At 35.6% G+C, this 23,029-nt stretch overlaps 2 protein-coding genes across 2 annotated transcripts; both read right to left on the bottom strand.

Moving 5' to 3' along the window:
• Nucleotides 1-9,015: 9,015 nt before the first annotated feature.
• On the bottom strand, nucleotides 9,016-9,535 carry LOC120215557 (protein MAINTENANCE OF MERISTEMS-like). Its single transcript, XM_039213209.1, has 2 exons — nucleotides 9,470-9,535; nucleotides 9,016-9,366 (listed from the first exon to the last, which is right to left on the bottom strand). The coding sequence occupies exons 1-2, from the start codon at nucleotides 9,533-9,535 to the stop codon at nucleotides 9,016-9,018; spliced, it is 417 nt and encodes a 138-aa protein (XP_039069140.1).
• Nucleotides 9,536-21,829: 12,294 nt separating this feature from the next.
• LOC120215558 lies at nucleotides 21,830-22,591 on the bottom strand. The gene has a single exon (XM_039213210.1). It carries the CDS (start codon nucleotides 22,589-22,591, stop codon nucleotides 21,830-21,832), a length of 762 nt encoding a protein of 253 aa, XP_039069141.1.
• Between the last annotated feature and the right edge of the window lie 438 nt (nucleotides 22,592-23,029).

Consider the following 23,029-nt stretch of genomic DNA (forward strand, 5'->3'; position numbering starts at 1 on the left):
ATATGTGATCATCTCACCAAATTGTACGAGGCCACATCGTTGCACAATAAAATTTTCCTTAAGAGGAAATTGTACACTCTCCGTATGCCAGAATCTACTTCAGTGACGGAGCACTTAAACACACTGAACACGTTATTTTCTCAGCTTACATCCTTAAGATGTACAATAGGAGAACAAGAACGTGCTGAACTTCTACTTCAAAGTCTACTTGATTCGTATGATCAACTCATCATCAACTTGACAAACAGTAATGTCACCAGTCTAGTCTTCGATGACGTTGCAGCTGCTGTTCTACAAGAAAAAAATCGGTGCAAAAACAAGGAAGACAGACAAGTAAATCTGCAACAAGCAGAAGCGTTGACAACGATGAGAGGGAGATCAACAGAACGTGGCCAAAGCAGCAGTCATAAACATGGTAGATCGAAGTCGAGGAGCAAGAAGAATTTAAAGTGCTACCACTGTGGAAAGAAGGGTCACTTGAAGAAGGATTGTTGGAGTATAAATAAAACTCCAATCCACAAGGCAATACCGCAAACACTTCAGATGATGGAGATGCTTTATGCTGTGAAGTGTCAACCACCGTGGAAGGCAGAAAAAGATTTGCAGATATGGCTCATTGATTCGGGAGCGACATATCACATGACCTCAAGAAGAGAATGGTTCTATCATTATGAACCTGTCTCAGGAGGATCTGTGTATAGTTGTAATGATCATGCCTTAGAGATCGTTGGTGTGGGAACCATCAAATTGAAGATGTATGATGGAACAATTAAAGTTGTTCGAGATGTGCGGCACGTGAAAGGTCTGAAGAAAAATTTATTATCCTACAGATTATTGGATAATAATGCTAGCAAGATTGAAACACGGAAAGGAATCATGAAGGTGTCTCGTGGAGCGCTTGTGGTGCTGAAAGGTGAAAAGATAGCTGCAAACTTGTACATGTTGAAGGGAAAGACATTGTTAGAAGCAGAAGCCTCTGTTGCCTCATGTAGTTCAGATTCTGCAATGCTATGGCATAAGAAACTTGGACACATGTCAGAACAAGGAATGAAAGTCCTTGTGGAGGAAAAGCTACTTCCAGGCTTAACAAAGGTATCACTTACTTTGTGTGAGCATTGCATAACAAGTAAGCAGCACCGGTTTGAAATTCAACACATCAAATTCTAGAGGCAAAAGTGTTCTAGAATTGGTTCACTCTGACGTATGGCAAGCACCAGTAACATCCCTAGGTGGAGCAAAATACTTTGTCTCATTTATTGATAACTACTCCAGGAGATGTTGGGTGAACCCTATTAAGAAGAAGTCAGACGTGTTTTCAACTTTCAAAAACTTCAAAGCGCGGGTGGAACTTGATTCTGGAAATAAGATCAAGTGTTTCAGAACAGATAATGGAGGAGAATACACAAGCGAAGAATTTGATGACTTTGCAAGAAAGAAGGCATCAAAAGACAGTTCACAGTGGCGAACACTCCTCAACAAAATGGAGTGGCAGAGCGGATGAACAGAACCTTGTTAGAAAGAACAAGCAATGTTGAGGGACGCAGGCCTAGAAAAATCATTCTGGGAAGAAGCAGTCAATACCGCCTGTTATTTGGTGAATCGAGCTCCATCAACTGCAATAGAGATGAAGACACCAATGGAGATGTGGACTGGTAAACCAGCTGATTATTCAAACCTCCATGTATTTGGAAGTATTGTGTACGTGATGTACAACGCCCAAGAAATTTCAAAGCTGGATCCAAAATCCAGGAAATGCAAATTCTTGGGGTATGCTGATGGAGTAAAGGGGTATCGCTTGTGGGATCCCACTGCCCGCAAAGTGATCATTAGCAGGGATGTTATCTTTGTAGAAGATAAACTAAAAAGAAAAGAATACGATGATAGCGCTGAAAAGTCAGAGACTACTCAGATACATGTGGAAAAAGAGTTTGAAGAAGGAGATTCTTCTGAAGCAGAACCAACACATGATGAACAAGAACCAGAGAGTTCTGAAGCTCCAACAACTCGTCAATCAGATCGTGTGAGAAGACGTCCCAATTGGCACTCAGATTATGTTATAGAAGGTAATATTGCATACTTCCTTTTAACAGAGGACGGTGAGCCATCAACATACCAGGAGGCAATAAACAGCTCAGATGCTTCACTGTGGATGATGGCGATGCAAGAAGAAATCGAAGCCCTTCATAAAAATAATACATGAGACCTTGTGTCACTACCACAAGGAAGGAAGCCAATTGGTAACAAATGGGTTTTTAAAATCAAGAGAAATGGTGACGATCAAGTGGAGAGGTATCGTGCAAGACTGGTGGTCAAAGGATATGCTCAGAAAGAAGGTATTGATTTCAATGAAATTTTTTCTCCTGTGGTTCGACTAACAACAGTTCGAGTAGTCTTGGCAATGTGTGCTACATTGAATTTACATTTGGAACAGCTAGATGTTAAAATAGCTTTTCTTCATGGAAATCTTGAAGAAGATATTTATATGCTCCAGCCTGAAGGTTTTGAAGAAGACGAAAAGAAGAACTTGGTTTGCAGGTTGAACAAATCTCTGTAAGGTCTAAAGCAAGCGCCGAAGTGTTGGTATAAGAGATTTGATTCATTCATTATGTGCCTTGGATACAACAGACTTAATGCAGACCCTTGTGCTTATTTCAAGAGGTCTGGTGATAACGATTTTGTTATATTGCTGTTGTATGTGGATAACATGTTGGTTGCAGGACCCAACAAAGATCGTATTGAAGAATTGAAGGCACAACTGGCTAGGGAATTTGAAATGAAGGACTTGGGATCAGTAAACAAGATTCTAGGGATGCAAATTCATCGAGACAGAAGTAATAGGAAGATTTGGCTGTCACAAAAGAATTACTTGAAGAAAATCTTGTCACGATTTAGCATGCAAGATTGTAAGCCAATTTCTACCCCTCTTCCTATTAACTTCAAATTATCCTCCAGTATGAGTCCTAGCAGTGAAGAAGAAAGGATGGAGATGTCTCGAGTACCGTATGCATCAGTAGTGGGAAGTTTAATGTTCGCTATGATATGTACAAGACCAGACATTGCACAAGTAGTGGGAGTGGTTAGTCGGTACATGGCGAATCCAGGCAAAGAGCATTGGAATATTGTAAAGAGGATCCTAAGATACATCAAAGGGACCTCAAATGTGCATTATGTTACGGAGGATCAAACTTACTAATCAATGGGTATGTAGATTCTGACTATGCATAGGATTTGGATAAAAGCAAATCTACTACAGGATATGTGTTCAAAGTTTCTGGTGGAGCTGTAAGCTGGGTTTCAAAATTACAGTCAGTTGTGGCTACGTCCACAACATAAGCAGAATATGTAGTAGCTACACATGCCAGTAAAGAAGCAATTTGGTTGAAGATGCTATTGGAGGAGCTTGGGCACAATCAAGAGTTTGTCTCTCTGTTTTGTGACAGTCAAAGCACCTTGCATCTAGCAAGGAATCCAGCATTTCATTCAAGGACAAAACACATACGAGTTCAATACCATTTCATTCGTGAAAAGGTGGAAGAGGGGACGGTAGATATGCAGAAGATCCATACCAAAGACAACATAGCAGATTTCATGACGAAGGCGATCAATACCGACAAATTTACTTGGTGTCGATCCTCTTGTGGCCTGTCAGAAACGTAAGCAACATGATGGTACAAGGTAGAAAGAATGATGTGAAGATATGATTGTTTCAATCAAATCTTCAAGTGGGAGATTGTTGAAAATTAAACCAACTTTCGGTGGAAAGTTGGATTTAATTAATCCACCGAATGGCAAATGTCAAAAAGGGTGGATTTGTGTTGAAAATTAACAATGGTAGAAATGCACTTTTAGTCATTGTAATTTAGGGTATTTACAAATTAGTCCTTAAGCTTCAACTATAAATACCTAGCTCATTTAGCTTCAAAACCATCCCAAAGCATTCTAGCTTTCTTCTAATACTAGAGAGAATTTAGAGAGTTTCTGAGAGTTGTTTTCTCCTTTTTATCAAGAGATATCATTGTATTCTCCTGGTAGATCGAGAGAGGTTGTAATTCATATTTTTCATAGTGAAATTCTTCTACCATTGCCGTGGTTTTTACCCTATATTATTTAGGGGTTTTCCACATAAAATTGTGTTATTTTATCTTCATTTTTATTTTCTCAAATTATCAGTTGCGATTTTGCTCTATCCGATAGCCGTCTTCCGCAACAAAAAGTAGGGTCATCTTCGTTTTTGATATTCAAACTAATTTATCTCCATCTTCGTTAATAGTTTATTTCATGCAAAACGAAACATTGGCAATGGGAGATGCAATTTGATACGAACTTTTATAATTTGATTTTTGGCCTTCAAATAACAATGTCTAAATGGTATAATCTGAATAGTTTTAGTCAGTTTTATTTCCATGTTACAATCAATTAAGAACTAATCAACCAACCCAAAAGGAAATTTACGATTTGAAACTGGCACAATTTGCGTGATATTATGGTTAAAGGTTAATTAAAATAAGCATGGAAAAGAGAACAGAAACCCTCGTCCCCTATGTGTATCCCTCATATATTTTTTCTTATACGTGTCAATTTTATTTTTTTACTACTTTCCTATTTTACTTCATCTTCTACCTTTAAACTCATTCGGTAAAATTCTAAACCTCGACACATTGAAAAGTAGGGTTATCTTCGTTATTTGAGATTCAAACTAATTTATCTCCATTTTCATTAATAGTTTATTTTCTTGCAAAATGAAACATTTGGCAATGGGAGATGCAAGTTGATACAACTCTTTTAACTTGATTTTTGGCCTGCAAATAACAAATGTCTAAATCAATATCTGAATAGTTTTTTTTCCTTGTCCAATCAATTAAGAAATAATCAAACACCCTCGAAAGTTCTGCTCTTTGCTCTAACCCCGACGGAAGCCATCCCCATAACTAACTCTTTAAGTTTAAACTTTAAACTCAAACTCCAACAAGCTCCCTTCTATCTTTTTATGTACATTTTCCTTTTTTCATTTTTTCCTTGACAATGTTTTCTTTGTCATTTTCATTATATGAACCAATGCCAAGGTAAGATTCTCTTAATTGTTTGTTTTTTTCTCCAGTAATAAGCTCAAGGGACTTTCATGCTTCATGCCTTCTCTTGACTATCTTCACACTTTCTTTCCTTTCTCTTAAAAATGTTTATTTTATCTATTCTTTTTAGTTGGTTGCTTGGTTGTATTTTAAGGTTTCTTTGCATTTTTGTATTTTTTGGAAAATAATGATTTAATTGAATAAAATTGATGTTATCTATAATAAGTCATGTCACTTGGTGAATAGACTTATTATAATAAGTCATGTCACTTAGTGAATGGACTTAATTTTTAGTTTCATCCATTCAATTATACTTATTAGCTTTCAACAATTCTTTTTATGAAATGTTTTAGCTATTCATCAAAAGATCCTAACCTTTTGATTCATATCCCTTCACCTATAAATAGGTAGTTGAGGGACAATCTTAGAAACACTTGAGAGACAACTTTAAGACGCAATTCACAAAGTTGAATTAGGAAGAAAATGTTCATACAGGCCTCAACAAATTCTTCTTCTTCAATTTATGTTACTCTACTCATCTGATTCAGTGTCTAAATATGAGTGAAATAATTTCGTGCCTCTACTTTAAATTTTATTTATTTTGTTTCGTTTGATTATATAATAATATTTATCATTATTATTATATCATCTCGGATTAATATTTTAATTCTAACAGTAGTCATGATAATTACAGAAAATGAGTTAGATTAGTGCGTTGTTGCAGGAATCGTTTCAGCGGGAATGAGACTCCCATGCTTGTAAACAATGTGAACTAGATCATGGTTGTCCTTGGGCAATGATTCGGCCAAATTGGCCCATTACGGCTCCCGGGTAAATTATTTAGCCCATTAGGGCACCCAAACTTTTAATTTGGGATCTATGACAATTGCAATAGTCCCTATGGAACTCGTCACGCCGGCATGATAAGTTTCATGGGATATAATTTTTTAATGGATCGTGTCAGGTAGACCCCACAGCCTGATTAAAAATAAATTTCAAGAATAAAAAAATTATAATTTTTTAAAAGAAAATTAAAAAAAAATAATATTTTATGGACATGGAACTCGTCACATTCCAACGGCTATAATTTTCATTTTTAAAAAAAAAAATTCAATGCAAATTTAGCTGACTCAAAACTAAAGGATTAGTATCGGTACCATTACTCAAAGTATCGATACTACTAATCTAAGTAGTATCGATATCATATATGGTATCGGTACCATTCTAGAATTCTGTTTTGAAAGTATCGTTACTGCCTCAGCAGTATCGGTACTACTACTCTGTGTAGTATCGATATCATATATGGTATCAGTACCATTATAGCATTATGTTTTGATAGTATCGGTACAATTTTAGCATTATGTTTTTACAGTACCGGTATTGCATCAGTAGTATCAGTATTACTTCAATATTTTGGGTTTTAGTATCGATATATGTATCGATACTTCTTTAACAGTATCGGTACTGTTATAGCAGTAGTACAACTATATTTAAAAATTATTTTTTACTAGACTAAAGTTTGAAATCCTTAATAAAAATTATTTCAAAAACTTTTAAAGTATAGGTCTCAAATTTTAAACATAAAATATTCAAAATATAGTGGGCATGGTCATAAACATAATAAGGGGTAAAATGGTAATAAAAATATATGAATATGATAAATATAAATACGATCATCCAAAACATAATAGTATAACTAAATCCAAATATCAAATGCGAAGAATTAAATGAAAGTTGAAAGTGTTGAGTCAATCGAAAGGATGAAATAGCGAAATATAAAATGTTAAGTAATTTAAGGTTCAACGTATGATATTTGAAATGTCAACAAAAACAACTAGCATAGCAATTGCATTATCAAGCATCTGATGGTGGATCGAGATCCGAACGAGATGCACGGAAAGATGCAACATCTTGAGAAAGAGTATCGAGCCTATCATTGACGGCGTCGAATTGAGCATGGGTGTTGCGTTGCAGCTTGGTCAGTTGAGTCCCCAAGGCAGTAAAAGACTCCATGGATGCAAACCTCATATCCAATGTCTCCATCAGCGATTGAAAATAAAGTGAAATGATGAATAGTATCGATACTAAGCAAGAACAATATCGATACTAGATGAACAATATCGATACTAAGTGCACAAATGGTTCAAAAATTGCAACAAAACACATAGGATGCAAATTTCAAAAAGAATAGTGGTATAGGCAATTCTAATTGGGAAAATCAAGTATGTTCAAGCAAACAAACATACACTTAAGCATAATTTGAACATATTGTTAATTTTCATGAAAAATCATAAACTCCCCTAATGAGGTCATTTTTCATGTATTTTTCTTTATACATAAAAGTGCAAAAGTTATTTTAAACACAAAATCAAGGAAGATTTAATTACTTAAAAATTACTTTTTTATACAATTAAATATTGATTACAAAAACTTAAATAAACAAATTTATTACTTATATTTGCGCAATTCTTGCCGATGTCGAGGTGTGGTAGAATGATAATGACGTGGTTCTCGTCGATTTCGTCATGGTCGTCCAGTTTCTTTATTTTCCGTTTCTTCTGGTTCCTATTTCGGTGTTTCGAACACTACTCCACCACTTTGATATAAATCTTCGGGTGAAAACGATGGAGTACACAATGTATTTGATGCCATCATTGACGCCATCGCCTCAAATTGAGATCGTCTGTGATGAAGAAGATGATCCTATTGATCTCTTTCTTCTGATTCTAAGGAAAATTGTTGTGAATGTGGCACTTGATCCCACCCACTTCCTTCCCACGTTGCTCGACTCTCCATCGATGGTTGATATGTATCATATCCACCATAACTTTCTTACGATGGATAATAATTGCGGAAGCATAAGATAAAGATGTTGATGAAGATGATGATGATGTTTTTCCCCCATATTTTCCCTTCATTATTTCCTACTCGGACCGCTCCTCTACCGTTTTCAAATACGGTTTCCCATTTGCTTCAAAATTTTAGAGGTAGGGAGAAACATTGAAATCAAAATCTTCGGGTTGTACCTCGGAATGATTAGGCAATCGTAAGTGTCTATTTTTCCATTCATATATGAATGTAGCATGCTTCCTCGACCAATCTTCGGAATGCTTCCCACGCGCATCTACTTTATGCAAATCGTTAATGTTATATATTGACATTTCTATCGGTTAGTGAAACCAAAATTGTCACAAAATTCTATCGGCGGTGTGGATATCAATAATTGTAAATGGAGCAATGGTGTTATGGCACACCATGTGTCCGCTCCTTCAAAGAACATTAGCCGTAGACACCATTGGATATCTGACTCATAATAAGGCATCCAATTAACTGTTAAAAGTATTATGTTAGTATAATTAAACAATTAATATTACAATTTAAAATTTAATGCAAAAAATACGAAAATTTATTGCATGTCTACTGGTGATATCAATTCTCATCTGAATATCTAATTTGGTTGCACCCGACAACTTTGTATCGACTATTCGGTGTCGCCATCTAAAAAATTACGTTATTTCTTGTCATTTTCAAAATATTTAAATAAATATTATAAAATATCAAAATTTTAAATATATGAATTTACCTTGCGGCGAGAGGAAACTCTATAGGAGTTGATGTAATAGGCGTCATAAACGGGAGACGATACCACGCCCATGATTGGAGCAAACTAAACAACCCGCTACATCCGCTTTTTTCCTCTAACGACTACGGTCGCCTTACATAGTTCACGGTACAAAAAATGCCAAAATTGTAGAACCCCAACTATATTGCGACATACATCAAAATCCTCCATTATCGGAAGATATTAGGTGTGCACCAAATTGCCCAATTTATCCGGAAACAAGATCCCTCCGATCAACGTCAAAAGATATGCTCGAGCTGCATATATCACCTCTTGCTCCATTGATTGTTCATCTACTCTAAATCCGCTTTCCAACCACGTCATTCATACCCGCAACCCATCAATAAAATCGGTTGGACCCTCCTTTCCCAATAAATTTGAAATAAGAACATTTACCTTATAAGTGTTGCGAAGCACCAATGGCATACCATTAATCGGAACGCCAAGTTGATACGCGACATCTTCCAAAGGTATCGTCACTTCACCGCAAGGTAAATGAAACGTATGCGTTTCAGGCCTCCAACGCTCAATCAACACCGGTATAAATGCCGACATCACCTTAAATTCGCGAAGAAACGTCGCTCCATATAAACCAGATTGTGAAAGATATATCACCATCCGCTGATGTGGCTCTTCATTCGTCATTCCTCGACGACGAATGGTTCGTTCTTCTCGCTACAATTTGAAAATAAATTATTTAATACAATTACATAAAATAATTATTATTAATACTATAATTTTGTCAAAACTAAAATGAAATAAAACAAATTAAACTTACCGTTATCAACTCGATCGACGAAATATGAACTTCATCAAGACGTAACATTTCACCTTTTGATGCCATTTCAACAAAAACTCTTCAACACAAAAGTTTTTGTTCTCAGTAAAATATTTGATTACAAGTGAAAATCTATCCAACACAAACCTCTATTTACTACTCTACCCAACAACTACTTTTTTCAAACTGAAAATAGCCGTTGGAATTCGTCACACCAACGTGACGAGTTCCATTGAAATTTTAAAAAAATTCGACTGTTGAACAACGTTCAATCCAACGGTCAAAAAAGTCAAAATTATAGCCGTTGAAACTCGTCATGCCGGCGTGATGAGTTCAATGTCCATAAAATATATTTTTTTTTTAATTTTCTTTTAAAAATTATAAAAATATTATTTTTTATTGGGACTCGTCACGCCGGTGTAACGAGTCCCATTTGAAATTTAGTTTTTAATCAGGCTATGAGGCCCACCTGACACGGCCCATTAAAAAAATTATATCTTATGGAACTTGTCACGCCGACGTGACGAGTTCCATGAGAACTTTTGCAATTGATGTAGATCCTAAATTAAAAGTTTGGGTGCCCTAATGGGCTAAATAATTTACCTGGGAGATGTAATTGGCCCAATTGTTCTCACTGTGTTGGGAGTCCAGAATTTTCCAATCGTTTCAAGGTAAAAGATGAAGTAAAATAGGAAAATAGTAATTCTTTTTGTTATAAAAAAATAAAATTGACACGTGTAAGTAAAATTTGGAGGATACATAGGGTACATATAGGGGCAGAAGATTTCTGTTTTGGAAAAGATTGTATTCAATTCATACCTTCAATGTGCTATGTTTTATTGTTTCATATCCATAATTCCACAAATTTTTTTTTCCAAATATAATGAAGAGAAAAAGAAACTAACAAGAGAAAACTATATTGAACTGTGACGAAATAAAACAAAACCCTAGTAAGATTATATATCCTTTGAAGTAATAGACAACAATAGTTCGAACTTCTAAGCCTAAAGCTGCTCATTTGTACTGCCTGCATATTTCAGTTTATCCCAAAAAAGAATTCTTTTACTTTTCTTTCTAGATTATTTTGGAGGACTTTTGACTACCATAATTTAACTGTGAACTGGCCTTATTGCTAGCACCGGCAAACCCAGAAAATATGATGGGCTTGCTCTTACACTATTGTGTGTCAAGCATTTTTGTCAATTTGCTGCAATCTCATTCTCTAATGGAGTCTTCAACCAAAGCGAATGCATCCTCTTTATGCGAAGCTTCAGCCATATTGTTGTTACTTTCATCATCATCTTCTTTGTCACCACATTCGTTGATATTATCTATTTCATTATTGAAAACATCGACTCAACCAAAGATTTAAATTGTGGATGCAGTAGCATTTTCGATTGTCAGTGTTTATCACGTTTGTGACAGCAATTGGTATTGTTATAATCATTATAGGTATTAGTCATAAAGTAATGATTTCAAACCACACATTTATCGTTATATAATAGTTGCTTGTTTCAATAACAGACCGTTATTTAAATTTTTGATCCCTCGATACTCCGCGTCGTTGATCTCTGGTTCTTTTTCATCTTAATCATCAAACATATTGTTGTGAGCACAAGCTTCGATATTAAACGACCATTGGATCGGTAGGGTCGAAATATTGATTGAATCTCACTTTCTCTTGTTTGAGAATCAACCGTCCATCACTAGTGTAGTACCTTTTCAACACCCGCTGCATGTGGCAAGGTATTGGCGGCGGAATCTCTGTCTTCTTCCGGCACCGTTATTCTCGCTTCTCACGAATAAAATCAGCTCCGCTGCTGCCACAAGGGGGTTCGTTGATCAAAGAAGAAGCGGATGGTGAAACAAGGACTCTTGGTACTTTGAAATAGTTTAGAGTTTGGTTTTTTTTTTTTTTACAAATTGTTAAGCCTTCAAATTCAAGTTATATATCTCGATGTGCATATCAAAGGTAACAAAAATAGGTTATAAATAGAGAAAAATCGAGTACATTTCCTTCTTGAAACAGAACTCACCCAACAGCCATATGGTAGAACTAGTTATCCAAGTTGTTGCAACCAGATCTTTTATTACAGGTCTCGGCTCTCAAAACTACTTGTTGGGCATATGATCTATAGAAGGATTTCACTTTCACCAACATCTTTTTAAGTTAAATGTCACTGACTAGCCTCCTCCTTTATTGGGGAGTATGACTAACGCATGATGCACTCGTTCCTCTTTCTTGCTCTTCCTATTTTTTACAGCTTCAGTGTTTCTATTAGTTTGATACTTCATTAAGTTATTTTGGTTTAAACAATCTCATATTATATGAGATATTTGTGGTCCTTCATTTGTATTTAAAGTTATCATTATTATTGTATTAACCGAGCGAGCTTAGCGGTAAAAGAACTATTGTCATTCCTTAAGATCTCAACTTCTAAATATTATTATGATATTAATAAGTATTGAGTGTAGTGACAATATATATATATATATATATATATATATATATATATATAATACTTATTAATATCATAATAATATTTATAGAGATATGTCCTATCATTTGCCTATTAGTAACAATAAAACCAGTTGATTGAGTTTGATATTAAAACATTAATATTTTTGAATAAAAAGTACTACAACAATTTCTATACTATAATTTGGATTATTATTTGATTTTACACATCATTAGATCACTTTAATATGTCGTAATTTTTGCTCATGTCAAATTAGAATGTTATTTAAGATTAGTCATCCCAAGCAAATATACTGTGAGCTTGATCAATGTATAAATGAAGTCAATTAACAAACATCTTTATACTATTCTTACAAAATATTGCATAGACTTATAGGTAGGATTGATGATCACTAACCTTCAATATAATAACGATATTGATTTGGTTGATTTCTAAACATCATAAGTTCTTCTAAGAACACAAATACAATAATTTGTTCCTTCCCCAAAATCTTTGGCAGAAAATTACTCATCTACACCTAACACCTTTGATAGACTCATGCATTTTACCAATGAACACTGATGAGTGTTCAGAATCGTTAATATTTGCTTGTTATTTCTTCGATTTTTTGGATTTATTGCTGCTGATTTGGTTGTGTTATGCCTATTTTCGTGCAGGTCCTTACTTTTCAGAAATAGTGACAAAACGGGCACATTCTGTATTTATTATTATTATTTGGTCACGAATAGAGACATTGGCACGACTCTGGGCATGACGCGGTCTGACGTGACAGTTTCTAGAAGGTCCAGTCAACGGCGGTTTCTAGAAGGTCCAGTCAGTGACGGTTTCTAGAAGGTCCAGTCAACGGCGGTTTCTAGAAGACCCCCTCAGCACACCTTCTAGAAGATAGACGGGCATAGTTGCATTAGGAGACTAGTTTAAAGTTTGAATTTAGAAAAAAAAATTATCTTTAGGATTATTTTATTTTATTTTCTTTGTTTATCCTTAGGCTTTGAGAGGCTATAAATACCCTATTGGGGTAAGCCTAAACTCGTCACTCAAATTACAATCTTCTTCACTCTCTAGTTTTATTAAAGCTTTCTCTTTTTACTTTTCAAGTTTTATTTTTTCTTTTATTTTTAAGATTTGTTTTTAATATGCTAAGTATGACTTTTTTCATGCTTAGCTAATTTTTTCATAAGCCAAGAGCTGAAGCGATGACTCAATTCCAACTGGAGAATTGAAACAGGCCCTTAATATCTTCGGATTATATCTCTCAATTTCTGCGCTTATTTTCAAAATCAAAATGGTTTTTAAAATCAAAGATAAACTTTGGTCTAGATTGTTGTTGCGATTAAACGTGTGGGAGGAAGATTCAGCTTATAGAAAGAACATTCGACTTCATGGAAACACACTTGGTGAGATAGATTCGCCAAGAGGGATTTGAGATCGGAATTGACGATTATAGAATCAACAATCCGAGTCACTCGCAACAAACTTAAAAGGTAATTGATCTAAAATAATTGATGTTGATAGAATCAATTTTTGAAGTCGGAATCAAAGATTGCCTAGGGTATTCGGTATACAAAATAGAGTAACGGAGATTGCCCTTGTAGACAAAGTAACCGACGTGAATCCCGAAGGGAAAATCTAATTCGATGATCTAAAGGAAATTGAGTCAAAGCAAAGCTTGAGGCTGTTTTTACCATATCTATTTTACAACCTTTACTCTCCTACTTTTACATTAATTATCTTTATTTATTTAATCTTTTTTACCATTTAATTTCATTTTACCAAAACCCCCCATTTCAATACTTATCTTCCGGTAAAATCATTCAAACAAAAATTTAAAATTTTCTAACTCTCTGTGGAATCAACACTTACTTCTCTATGTTACATATTTCCTTTATTAATTAAGAAGAAGGATTTTATTTGACATCGAAACGACAGTTGTCAAATTGGCGCCGTTGCCGAGGAGTTTTCCAAAATTACTAATTTTTTGTTTGCTTTTGATTTATGACCAGGACTAATTCGGGCGCATTAGTGGAGTACGACCCGGAGATCGAAGTCAAAGCTAGGAGTCTCCACGCACAGACGCTTCAAGAAAGTAGGAGACAACAATCAAATCCAGAAGAAGAATCAAATTTAGGTGAATCCGTTAATACAATTCTGATGACTGATCCTACTATCCAGGAGTCAGCCGCGACACCTACTGAACAAGGGCCTTTGTGCATTGATTTTCCCCAATGAGATACTCCATACCAATTGAAAACTGGCCTTATTCATCTCCTCTCTACATTCCGTAGATTGCCAAACGAGAATCCACACAAACATCTCATGGAATTTCATATGGTCTGTACCAGCATGAGACCACAGGGAGTAACCAAGGACCAAATAAAGCTTAGAGCTTTTCATTTTTCCTTAGTCGATTCAACTAAGGAGTGGCTATTTTATCTTCCCCCTAATTTTATTACTACATGGCCTCAAATGACTCGTCTTTTTCTTGATAGGTTTTTCCCTACGACGAACGTAAGTGAACTACGAAGGAGAATACTTGGAATCAAGCAGCTTGATGGAGAGTCACTTTACGACTACTGGGAGCGGTTTAAGAAGTTATGTTCTAGTTGACCACAACATGGGTTAACTGAACAAACACTCCTTCAATACTTTTATGAATGATTATCTCCCCTAGAAATGAAGATGATCGATGCTGCCAACGGTGGAGCCTTGGTGAATATTACTCCTACTGAGGCTAGGGATATAATTTCCACAATGGCCATAAATTCCCAACAATTCCACACAAATAATGAACCTCCTCGAAGGGTTCATGAGATAAGTTCATCTTCCTTAGAAAATAAGATAGGTAAGTTAAGTAAAGTCGTCAACTCTCTTGTTGCAGGAAAGACAGGACCAAACAGATTATGTGGAATATGTGCATTACCTAATCATCTAACAGACGGTTGTCCACTGATTCAAGATGACGTAACAACTCAATTCAATGCAGTCGGGAACTTTCTAGGACCTCCCCAAAGAGTTTACAATCCCTACTGTAATACTTACAACCCAGGATTGAGGGATCGTCTGAATTTTAGTTATGCTCAAAACTCAAGGTCGAATCAAGGTTATCAAGCGAGACCACCTCCACCACCACAACAATCGTATAAGATATCATTAAAGTCAATTATCGAGAGGTTAGCACTTTCCCAGGAAAAATTCCAGATTCGTACTGAGGCCCACTTCCAAGAGATGGACAAGCAGATGAACCAACTGACTCAAATCGTGAGGAAGTTAGAGTCACAAAGGAGGTTATCATCACAAACTGAGCCGAATCCAATAGAGAATGTTAACGCCATCAACCTCCGAAACGGTACAATTGTTGAACAACCAGACCCAAAGGATGTAAGTGCAAGATCCCGGAAGAAAGAAGAAAATTGGAACTCCTAGAGGGAAGAAGAAGTAGATGATGTAGAATCCCGAGAAAAGAATAAAGATAAATCGAAAACTAATTTTGCGCCATCTCCCTATGCCATTATGCATTCGTTTCTTGAAAGATTCATTAAAAGAGTCAAACAATCAGAGGAGAGAGAAATATTGGATGTATTACGGAAAGTGGAAATAAATACTCCGCTTCTTGAGGTAATCCGAAAAGTACCGAGGTATGCCAGATACCTTAAAGATCTCTGCACTAATAAAAGGTGACTTATCGGAAATGAGAAGGTGAATTTAGGTGCGAACATATCAACAGTTTTCCAACGACCACTTCCACCGAAGTATAAGGACCAAGGTATGTTTTCAATACCTTGTAAAATTTGTGAGGTTAAAATCAAGCGAGCTATGTGCGATCTAGGTGCCTCTATCAATGTAATGTCTCTCTCCGTCTATAATTTAATTTCCACCGAGCCTTTGAAAGAGACGAGAGTTACACTTCAACTTGCCGAAAAATCAATTATTTATCTTGAAGGACTCATAGAAAATGTTCTAGTTGAGGTAGATGACTTAATTTTCCCTGCTGATTTTTATGTGATTGATATGGAAAATGATCGTAGCAACATTAGTTCTGAAATTCTCCTCGGTCGTCCCTTTCTAAGCATGACAAATACAAAAATTGACGTTCGAAGCGGTATTCTTACTATGGAGTTCGACGGTGAGATCTTAAAATTTGATGTTTATAAAGCAATGAGATATCCAGATAACGTGCATAATATTAATTTTGTTGGTGTTATTAAACTTGCTGATGATAAATCTAACTTCGTTGATGATTTATATAGTAAATCGGATGATAAAAAAGATGACATAAGGGAGTTGAAAAATATTTCAGTTGTTAATTCAAATTTGATGTTAACTCCTTTAAAAACTAAAGATTTACATTCTCTTTTGTAGGCACCAAAAATTAAGTCGAAACCATCGAGGAATCATTTGAAGAAATCATTTTTTGGTAAAAAGGATGTTTTGACGGTAATGCTTTTCGAAAAGATTTTTAATTTGGGAAATATTAAAAGAAATCTTTATGAGAAATTTCAAATTTCTCATAAGAAATTTCTTAGTCTAAAAAAGCGAATGAAGTGGAAGTGTTTGTCAACGAAACCTATAGTCTGAATCAAGTCGTCGAGCTAACAACGTTAAACAAAAGCGCTTTATGGGAGGCAACCCATTGTTTTTTCTGTTACATTTTTTTACTTTTACTTTTTTACTTTTATTTTTATTTCAATTGAGCATGTTTTATTTAATTTTTATTTTTATTTTGCAGGAACCAAATATTTTTATTCAAACTTAAACGACGATAATTTGCGAAATTATCATTCGAACAGTGGCGAATTCGGATCCCAAGAGCAGTAGAAATCACACATGGCAGTGGAAAAAATTGCCCCAGCCCGTGCGTACCGTTTCATTAAACGGCGCACGTTAGCAAAACCCTTGGAGGAGGTCGACGCACGTTAGCAAAATCCAAAATTTCCCCCTTTTTATTATCTTTCTGCCACCCCCACCCTCAATCATTTCTTCTCTTTCCTTTCTCTTTGACTGTAGACCCCATTATCCCTATCTCTCTCACCCTTTTTAATTTTTAAACTTCCTTTTATCCTAATAAAAAACAACAAAACCCAATTTACCTCTAGCTCTAACACTTCCTATGGCAGAAAACAAAATCTCCAACCCTCTTCATCTTCTTCAAAACCCATTCTTCCTTACCCAAACACACCATTGTTCCTTTTTCTTCTTACCGTCACCAACCTCACCGAACCCTTACGCCCCTGCTAATGTGCTCGCTCCACGATGATACGCACGAGGAACCAACAAAACAATGATGCATTCAGATCACATCATATCGTTCGACGTTCACACCCACCGACTTTCTTCGTCCTGGATCTAGCACTATTTATCATCATCTCCACCGTTCTCCCTATCATTGTCCTTCTAGTCCATGCCAACCGTGGTCACTACTTTCTCTCGTCCATAACAGTCGACTTTCTCATCGTGTTCAATTCATTCGGCGACATCGAAAAATACTCCGGAGGTAAATTCTGATCCTATTTCCATTCAACTATTTCTAATGTACCATCCAGTTTATGGTTTTATAGAGTATTTCAAAGACGATTTTCTACCGATGACACAACCTGATCATGCTTATAGTTCATGGCATCAAACCCGAGCCACCCACTTCTTCACCTCCCACCGTGGCTGTGGTCAACAGTAAATCCGGGGAGTACTCTATTACTTCTCTTGCACTTTAATTTTACATTTTGAGGCAAAACGCTTTAAGTGAGTGAGAGTATAGTGTAGATTGAATTTTTCCTTTTGTTTATCTTTATGTTTCGATTCTAGTATGTGTTGGTTGGATTTGCGGAAATTTCAATGAATTTCTTTGTCTTGTTGATTATTTTTGGAATGTTATGCTTGTTTGGGAACTCATGATTGTTTAGTTTAGGATGTTCTTGATAATGGATAGCATGAATTGTGATCAAGTTGGTATTTTTTGTGATATTCCATGACTTTGTTGGTTGAAATGTGATTAGCTCAATGCATGAAACAATTTGGTGAGATTTGAGCCTTTACGAGCATATAATTTTTGCTCTTATTTTGTTGGATTATGTGTGTCAAATTTGGCATTGGTATTTTAGAACCTGCATGTTAATAATGTCGAAATTACACATGAACGTGATGCTTAAAAATGATTTGGCACCTTAGGATTAACCATTCTGTTTCCCCACTAAATAGCCTACCCATGCATTTTTCCCCTAGTTAACCACTTTTGAGCCTATTCCCATTTCTTTGTTTTCACCATATTTATAAACCTGAGCCTTTTATTTTATCACTCTTTTCTACCTATTTTAGGGCAAGTGAACTGTTAAACCATTGTATGCTCTATCGAGAGGGAAAAAATAGCAGTTCGAAAATAGAAAAAAAAAGATGTTGTTCGAAAAAGAAAAAAAAGAGAGAAAAAAGACGTGAAAAAGAATGGAGAACGAAACAACAACAAGGAAAAAATTCAATGCATTTCGAAAAAAAAAAATTTGTTGTTTGATAGATTGTCTTTTTATCTTATTGCGCTTAATGTTTGTTTTGATGGAGTTGAAATTATTATTTGTTAGTTCCTTGCATCTTGTTCTTATTAGTAGTGGAGATTTGATTTACTTGCAGGCCTATGGTAATATCGTGTCGATTCTGACATTGAGCGTTTCTTTACCCCAAACACATTGAGTGATTTGAGTGAATCCCGGTAAGGTGTTGAGTTATGAGCATTGAGATTAATGAATGAATGGATATTACGATCACACTTGACTTGTTCCAATTGATGATGTTCAATTGATTGATTTCTTGACTTGAATAGTATTGTGGTCTCTACTTGCTTCCTCGAATGTGAAACTGACAAAGAATGGTAAATGAAATTTTTGACTGATTTGATTAATCATACTTGAGGACAAGCATGTGATAAGTGAGGAGGGATTTGATGAGTGTTCAGAATCGTTAATATTTTCCCGTTATTTCTTCGATTTTGTGGATTATGCTACTGTTTTGGTTGTGTTATGCCTATTTTCGTGCATGTCCTTGCTTTTCAGAATTAGTGACAAAACGAGCGTTTTATGTATTTTTTATTATAATTTGGTCATGACTGGAGACATGAGCATGACACTGGGCACGACGCGGTCTGATGTGGCAGTTTCTAGAAGGTCCAGTCAGCGGTGGTTTCTAAAAGACCTCCTCAGCACGCCTTCTGGAAGATGGATGTAGAGTTGCATTAGGAGACTAGTTTAAAGTTTGAATTTAGAAAAAACAATTATCTTTAGGATTATTTTATTTTATATTCTTTGTTTATCCTTAGGCTTTGAGAGGCTATAAATACCCTCTTGGGGTAAGCCTAAACTCATCACTCAAATTACAATCTTCTTCCTCTCTATTTTATTAAAGCTTTCTCTTTTTTTACTTTTCAAGTTTTATTTTTTCTTTTATTTTCAAGCTTTGTTTTTAATATGCTAAGTATGACTTTTGTCATGCTTAGCTAAATTTTTCATAAGCCGAGAGTTGAAGCGATGACTCAATTCCAACTGGAGAATAGAAACAGACCCTTAATATCTTCGGAATATCTCTCTCATCTCTGCGCTTATTTTTTCAAAATCAAGATAGACTTGGTCTAGATTGTTGTTGCGATTAAACATGTGGGAGGAAGATTTGGCTTATAGAAATCACATTCGACTTCCTGGGAACACACTTGGCGAGATAGCTTCGCCAAGAGGGATTTGAGATCAGAATGACGGTTTAGAGCAACAATCCAAGTCGGTCGCCACGAACTTGAACGATAATTGATGTTGATAGAATCAATTTCCGAAGCCGGAATCAAAGATTGCCTTGGGTATTCCGTATACAAAATAGAGTCGGGGGGATTACCCTTGTAGATAAAGTAACCGACGTAAATCCCGAAGGGAAAATCAATTTGATGATTTAAAGGAAATTGAGTCAAAGCGAAGCTTGAGGCTGTTTTTTCCATATCTATTTTACAACCTTTACTCTCCTACTTTTATAATTATCTTTATTTATTTAATCTCTTTTTCCATTTAATTTCATTTTACCAATACGTATTTCCTTTATTAATTAACAAGAAGGATTTATTTGACATCGAAATGACAGTTGTCAAACACACTTCATAATAAATGAAAGGGAATGTTAAAATCATTCATCACTAAATCATCTAAAGGAATATACATGTACTATCTACTAACCTTGTCTTTCCCTCGGAAAAACAATTTCATTAAAATCACCTATAACAAAACATTAAAGTAATAAAATTTTGGCTTAAGTATACAGAAGGTGCCCAACCTATACTCGTTTTTTTAGTTTAGTGCCTAATATTCTTTTCGTTCTAGTTTGGTGCCTAACGTTTCATTCCGTAACTCAAAATGGGTCACGCCGTGACGAACCTTTAAGATTGACTGTTAACCCATTAAAAATGCCACATTGAATATTTTTTAATATTAAAAATAATTTTTGCAAATAAAAAATAAATTAAAATGAAAAAAAAAGTTTTATGGGGAAAACCAATTAGTCAGGTTGGTCGAAGGACCCAGAAACCCCCTCGATTTTTTGTGTTTTTGCCCTTTGATCAGGTATCTCCGACCGCCATGGAAGTGCCCCGTCACCGCTAACGGCCTCAGCAACGACTGACGACCCAACCCCAACACTCTAATCGCCTGATTTGGTCATTGTCGCGTATTAATCACAATGAGAGCTTTCGGCTACCAATCGTCGATCCACCGTCCAGTCACTGTTGAAGTACACTGCCCACCCTGGTCAAACCGCAACTTCGCTCCAATCGCAACCCAGCCAGTTACTCACCAAGTGGTTGCGTCATTCCGTGGGACCGAACAATTAAAGTTTCGTCGAGAACCTTGTCTGACGCATCATTTCCGATCGATTATTTTATCATTTTAATTTATTTTTTATTTGTGATTGCTATATGTGGTTCTAGCTTCTGGCTTTTCTAACACTTAATTTGGGTTTTCTGTTTCATTTATTTTGTAATTAGAGCTTGAGCTTGTGTGTGTTCGAGTGTGAAACTGTACTGTGTTCTGTCAGGATGAAACGCCACACAATTTCAGTGTTCGTTGGGAACGAGAGTGGAATCATAAACAGGATAGCGGGAGTGTTTGCCCGAAGAGGTTACAACGTTGAGTCCCTTACTGTTGGTCTCAACAAGGATAAGGCTCTGTTTACTATAGCCGTCTTCAGGACTGAAAAGGTTTTTCGACAAGTGGTTGAGCAACTGAACTAGGGTTGGGCTGTGGTGGAGAGTGAAGGAGAAAGGGGGAAATTATTTAGGGTTAAACAGTAAAAGGCATTAAAACGTTTATTTTTTCATTTTAATTTATTTTTTATTTGAATTTTTTTTAATATTAAAAAATATGCCACGTGGCATTTTTTAATGGGTTAACGACCAAACTTAATGGTCCGTCACAGAGTGACCCATTTTGAGTTACGTAATGAAACGTTAGGCACCAAACTGGAACGAAAAAAACGTTAGGCACTGAACTGAAAAAACGGGTATAGATTGAGCACCTTTTATATACTTAAGCCTAAAATTTTATTAAATCTACGTTATCATGCTTAATGGAACAGTAATCATAATCATTGACCAAACAATTTTCATATATATATATAAAGATATGTATTGATCGGGCAAAATCGAAGCCTAATTACAAAAGAATTCTAGACCTAGCCTATCGAAAATACATTATTATTTAAATAACTAAAACATAATATTGTATTTTAAATTAAATTAATATATGAATTTTAAATTATTTAATATTATTCCAATCATATCGCAAACAAAAAATTTAAACTGGGGTCGATCAGACCGACCATGAACCCATGGAGTCACATTATGAATCCCGATAATCTTGGTTAACGCCATTTAAGTATGAACTGGCCTTATTGCGGGAACCGGCAAACCAAGAAAACATGAAGGGCTTGCTCTTACGCTGTTGTATTTCAAGCATTTTCCTCCATTTGCTGTAATCCCATTCTCTAATGGAGTCTCAGCAGTAGGACATTTCACTATTGACTCTTCATTCACAGCCATTTCATTCTCTTTATGCAATGTTTCAACCAAATTGTTGTTATTATTTTCCTCGTCTTTATCATGATCGTTTTTATTGTGAAAAACATCGACTCGATCATCTTCTTCGTTGGCCCCCGCTTCTCTATCATCATAATCATCAAAATCATTGTTGATATAATCAAAAGGCACGAGATCTAATACTAAACGACCATTGGATCGGTGAGCTTGCAAATACTCATTGAATCCCACTCTCTCTCTTCTGATAATCAACCGTCCATCGACAGTGTAGTACCTTTTCAACACCCATGGCATACGGTAAGGTTTCGGCGGTGGAATATCTTTCTTCTTCGTACAACACCGCTGCTCTACCTTGTCATGAATACAATCAATTCTACCATCGTCACTGCCGTAAGAGTATTCAATGTTACCGAGATCAAAGCAACTCTCCATGCCGATGTAATCGCCGATCAAAGAAGAAGACGTCGGCGAAACAAGGACGCTTGGTGCCATCATCATACAAGGTTTGGAATGGTTTTCGGTATGGGTTTTCTTTGTACAAATGGTTAAGGCTTCAAGTTTAAGCTGTATCTCTGGTAATGATTTCTGGGTCTGCATATTAGAAATACTGATCCTGGAATTTTGGCCAAACGAGATCAAACGTCAACTTATGGTTTTACTGGGAGCAATGAACAGCTAGGTTTTTCAGTATGCCCTACATATATTTGCAACTCAAACCCCTGCAATTTTCCAGGAGAGAAATTACATTTTCATCAGAATTTCAAGTTCTTTACATTTAAATTGCAAATATAAATAAAATAAATTAGTCAATCATGGAGAATAAAATAATGATTAAAGAAGGAACATACCCAGTACTGAAACCCAAATCCAGAGCTGAAGTTTGAATTCGATTCATCAAAAATCCTAAATTAGAAAAATAAAATTCAAGGGAAAATAAACAAGTTTCTTATAACAAAAATTAAGAAAAAAAAGGAAAAGAAATACTTGGCATGAGAAGAGAGGTGATGAATATAAGAAAACAACCGAGGAAGATTA

This window comes from Hibiscus syriacus, unplaced genomic scaffold (assembly GCF_006381635.1).
Source record: "Hibiscus syriacus cultivar Baekdansim isolate YM2019G1 unplaced genomic scaffold, ASM638163v2 tig00110123_pilon, whole genome shotgun sequence".
Taxonomy (NCBI): domain Eukaryota; kingdom Viridiplantae; phylum Streptophyta; class Magnoliopsida; order Malvales; family Malvaceae; genus Hibiscus; species Hibiscus syriacus.

Coding starts and splice junctions, on each gene's coding strand:
- LOC120215557 (XM_039213209.1), bottom strand. CDS start 9,535: ATGGCATCAAAAGGTGAAATGTTACGTCTTGATGAAGTTCATATTTCG. Junction 9,367..9,469: donor CGTCGATCGAGTTGATAACG/GTAAGTTTAATT, acceptor TTCAAATTGTAG/CGAGAAGAACGAACCATTCG.
- LOC120215558 (XM_039213210.1), bottom strand. CDS start 22,591: ATGCAGACCCAGAAATCATTACCAGAGATACAGCTTAAACTTGAAGCC.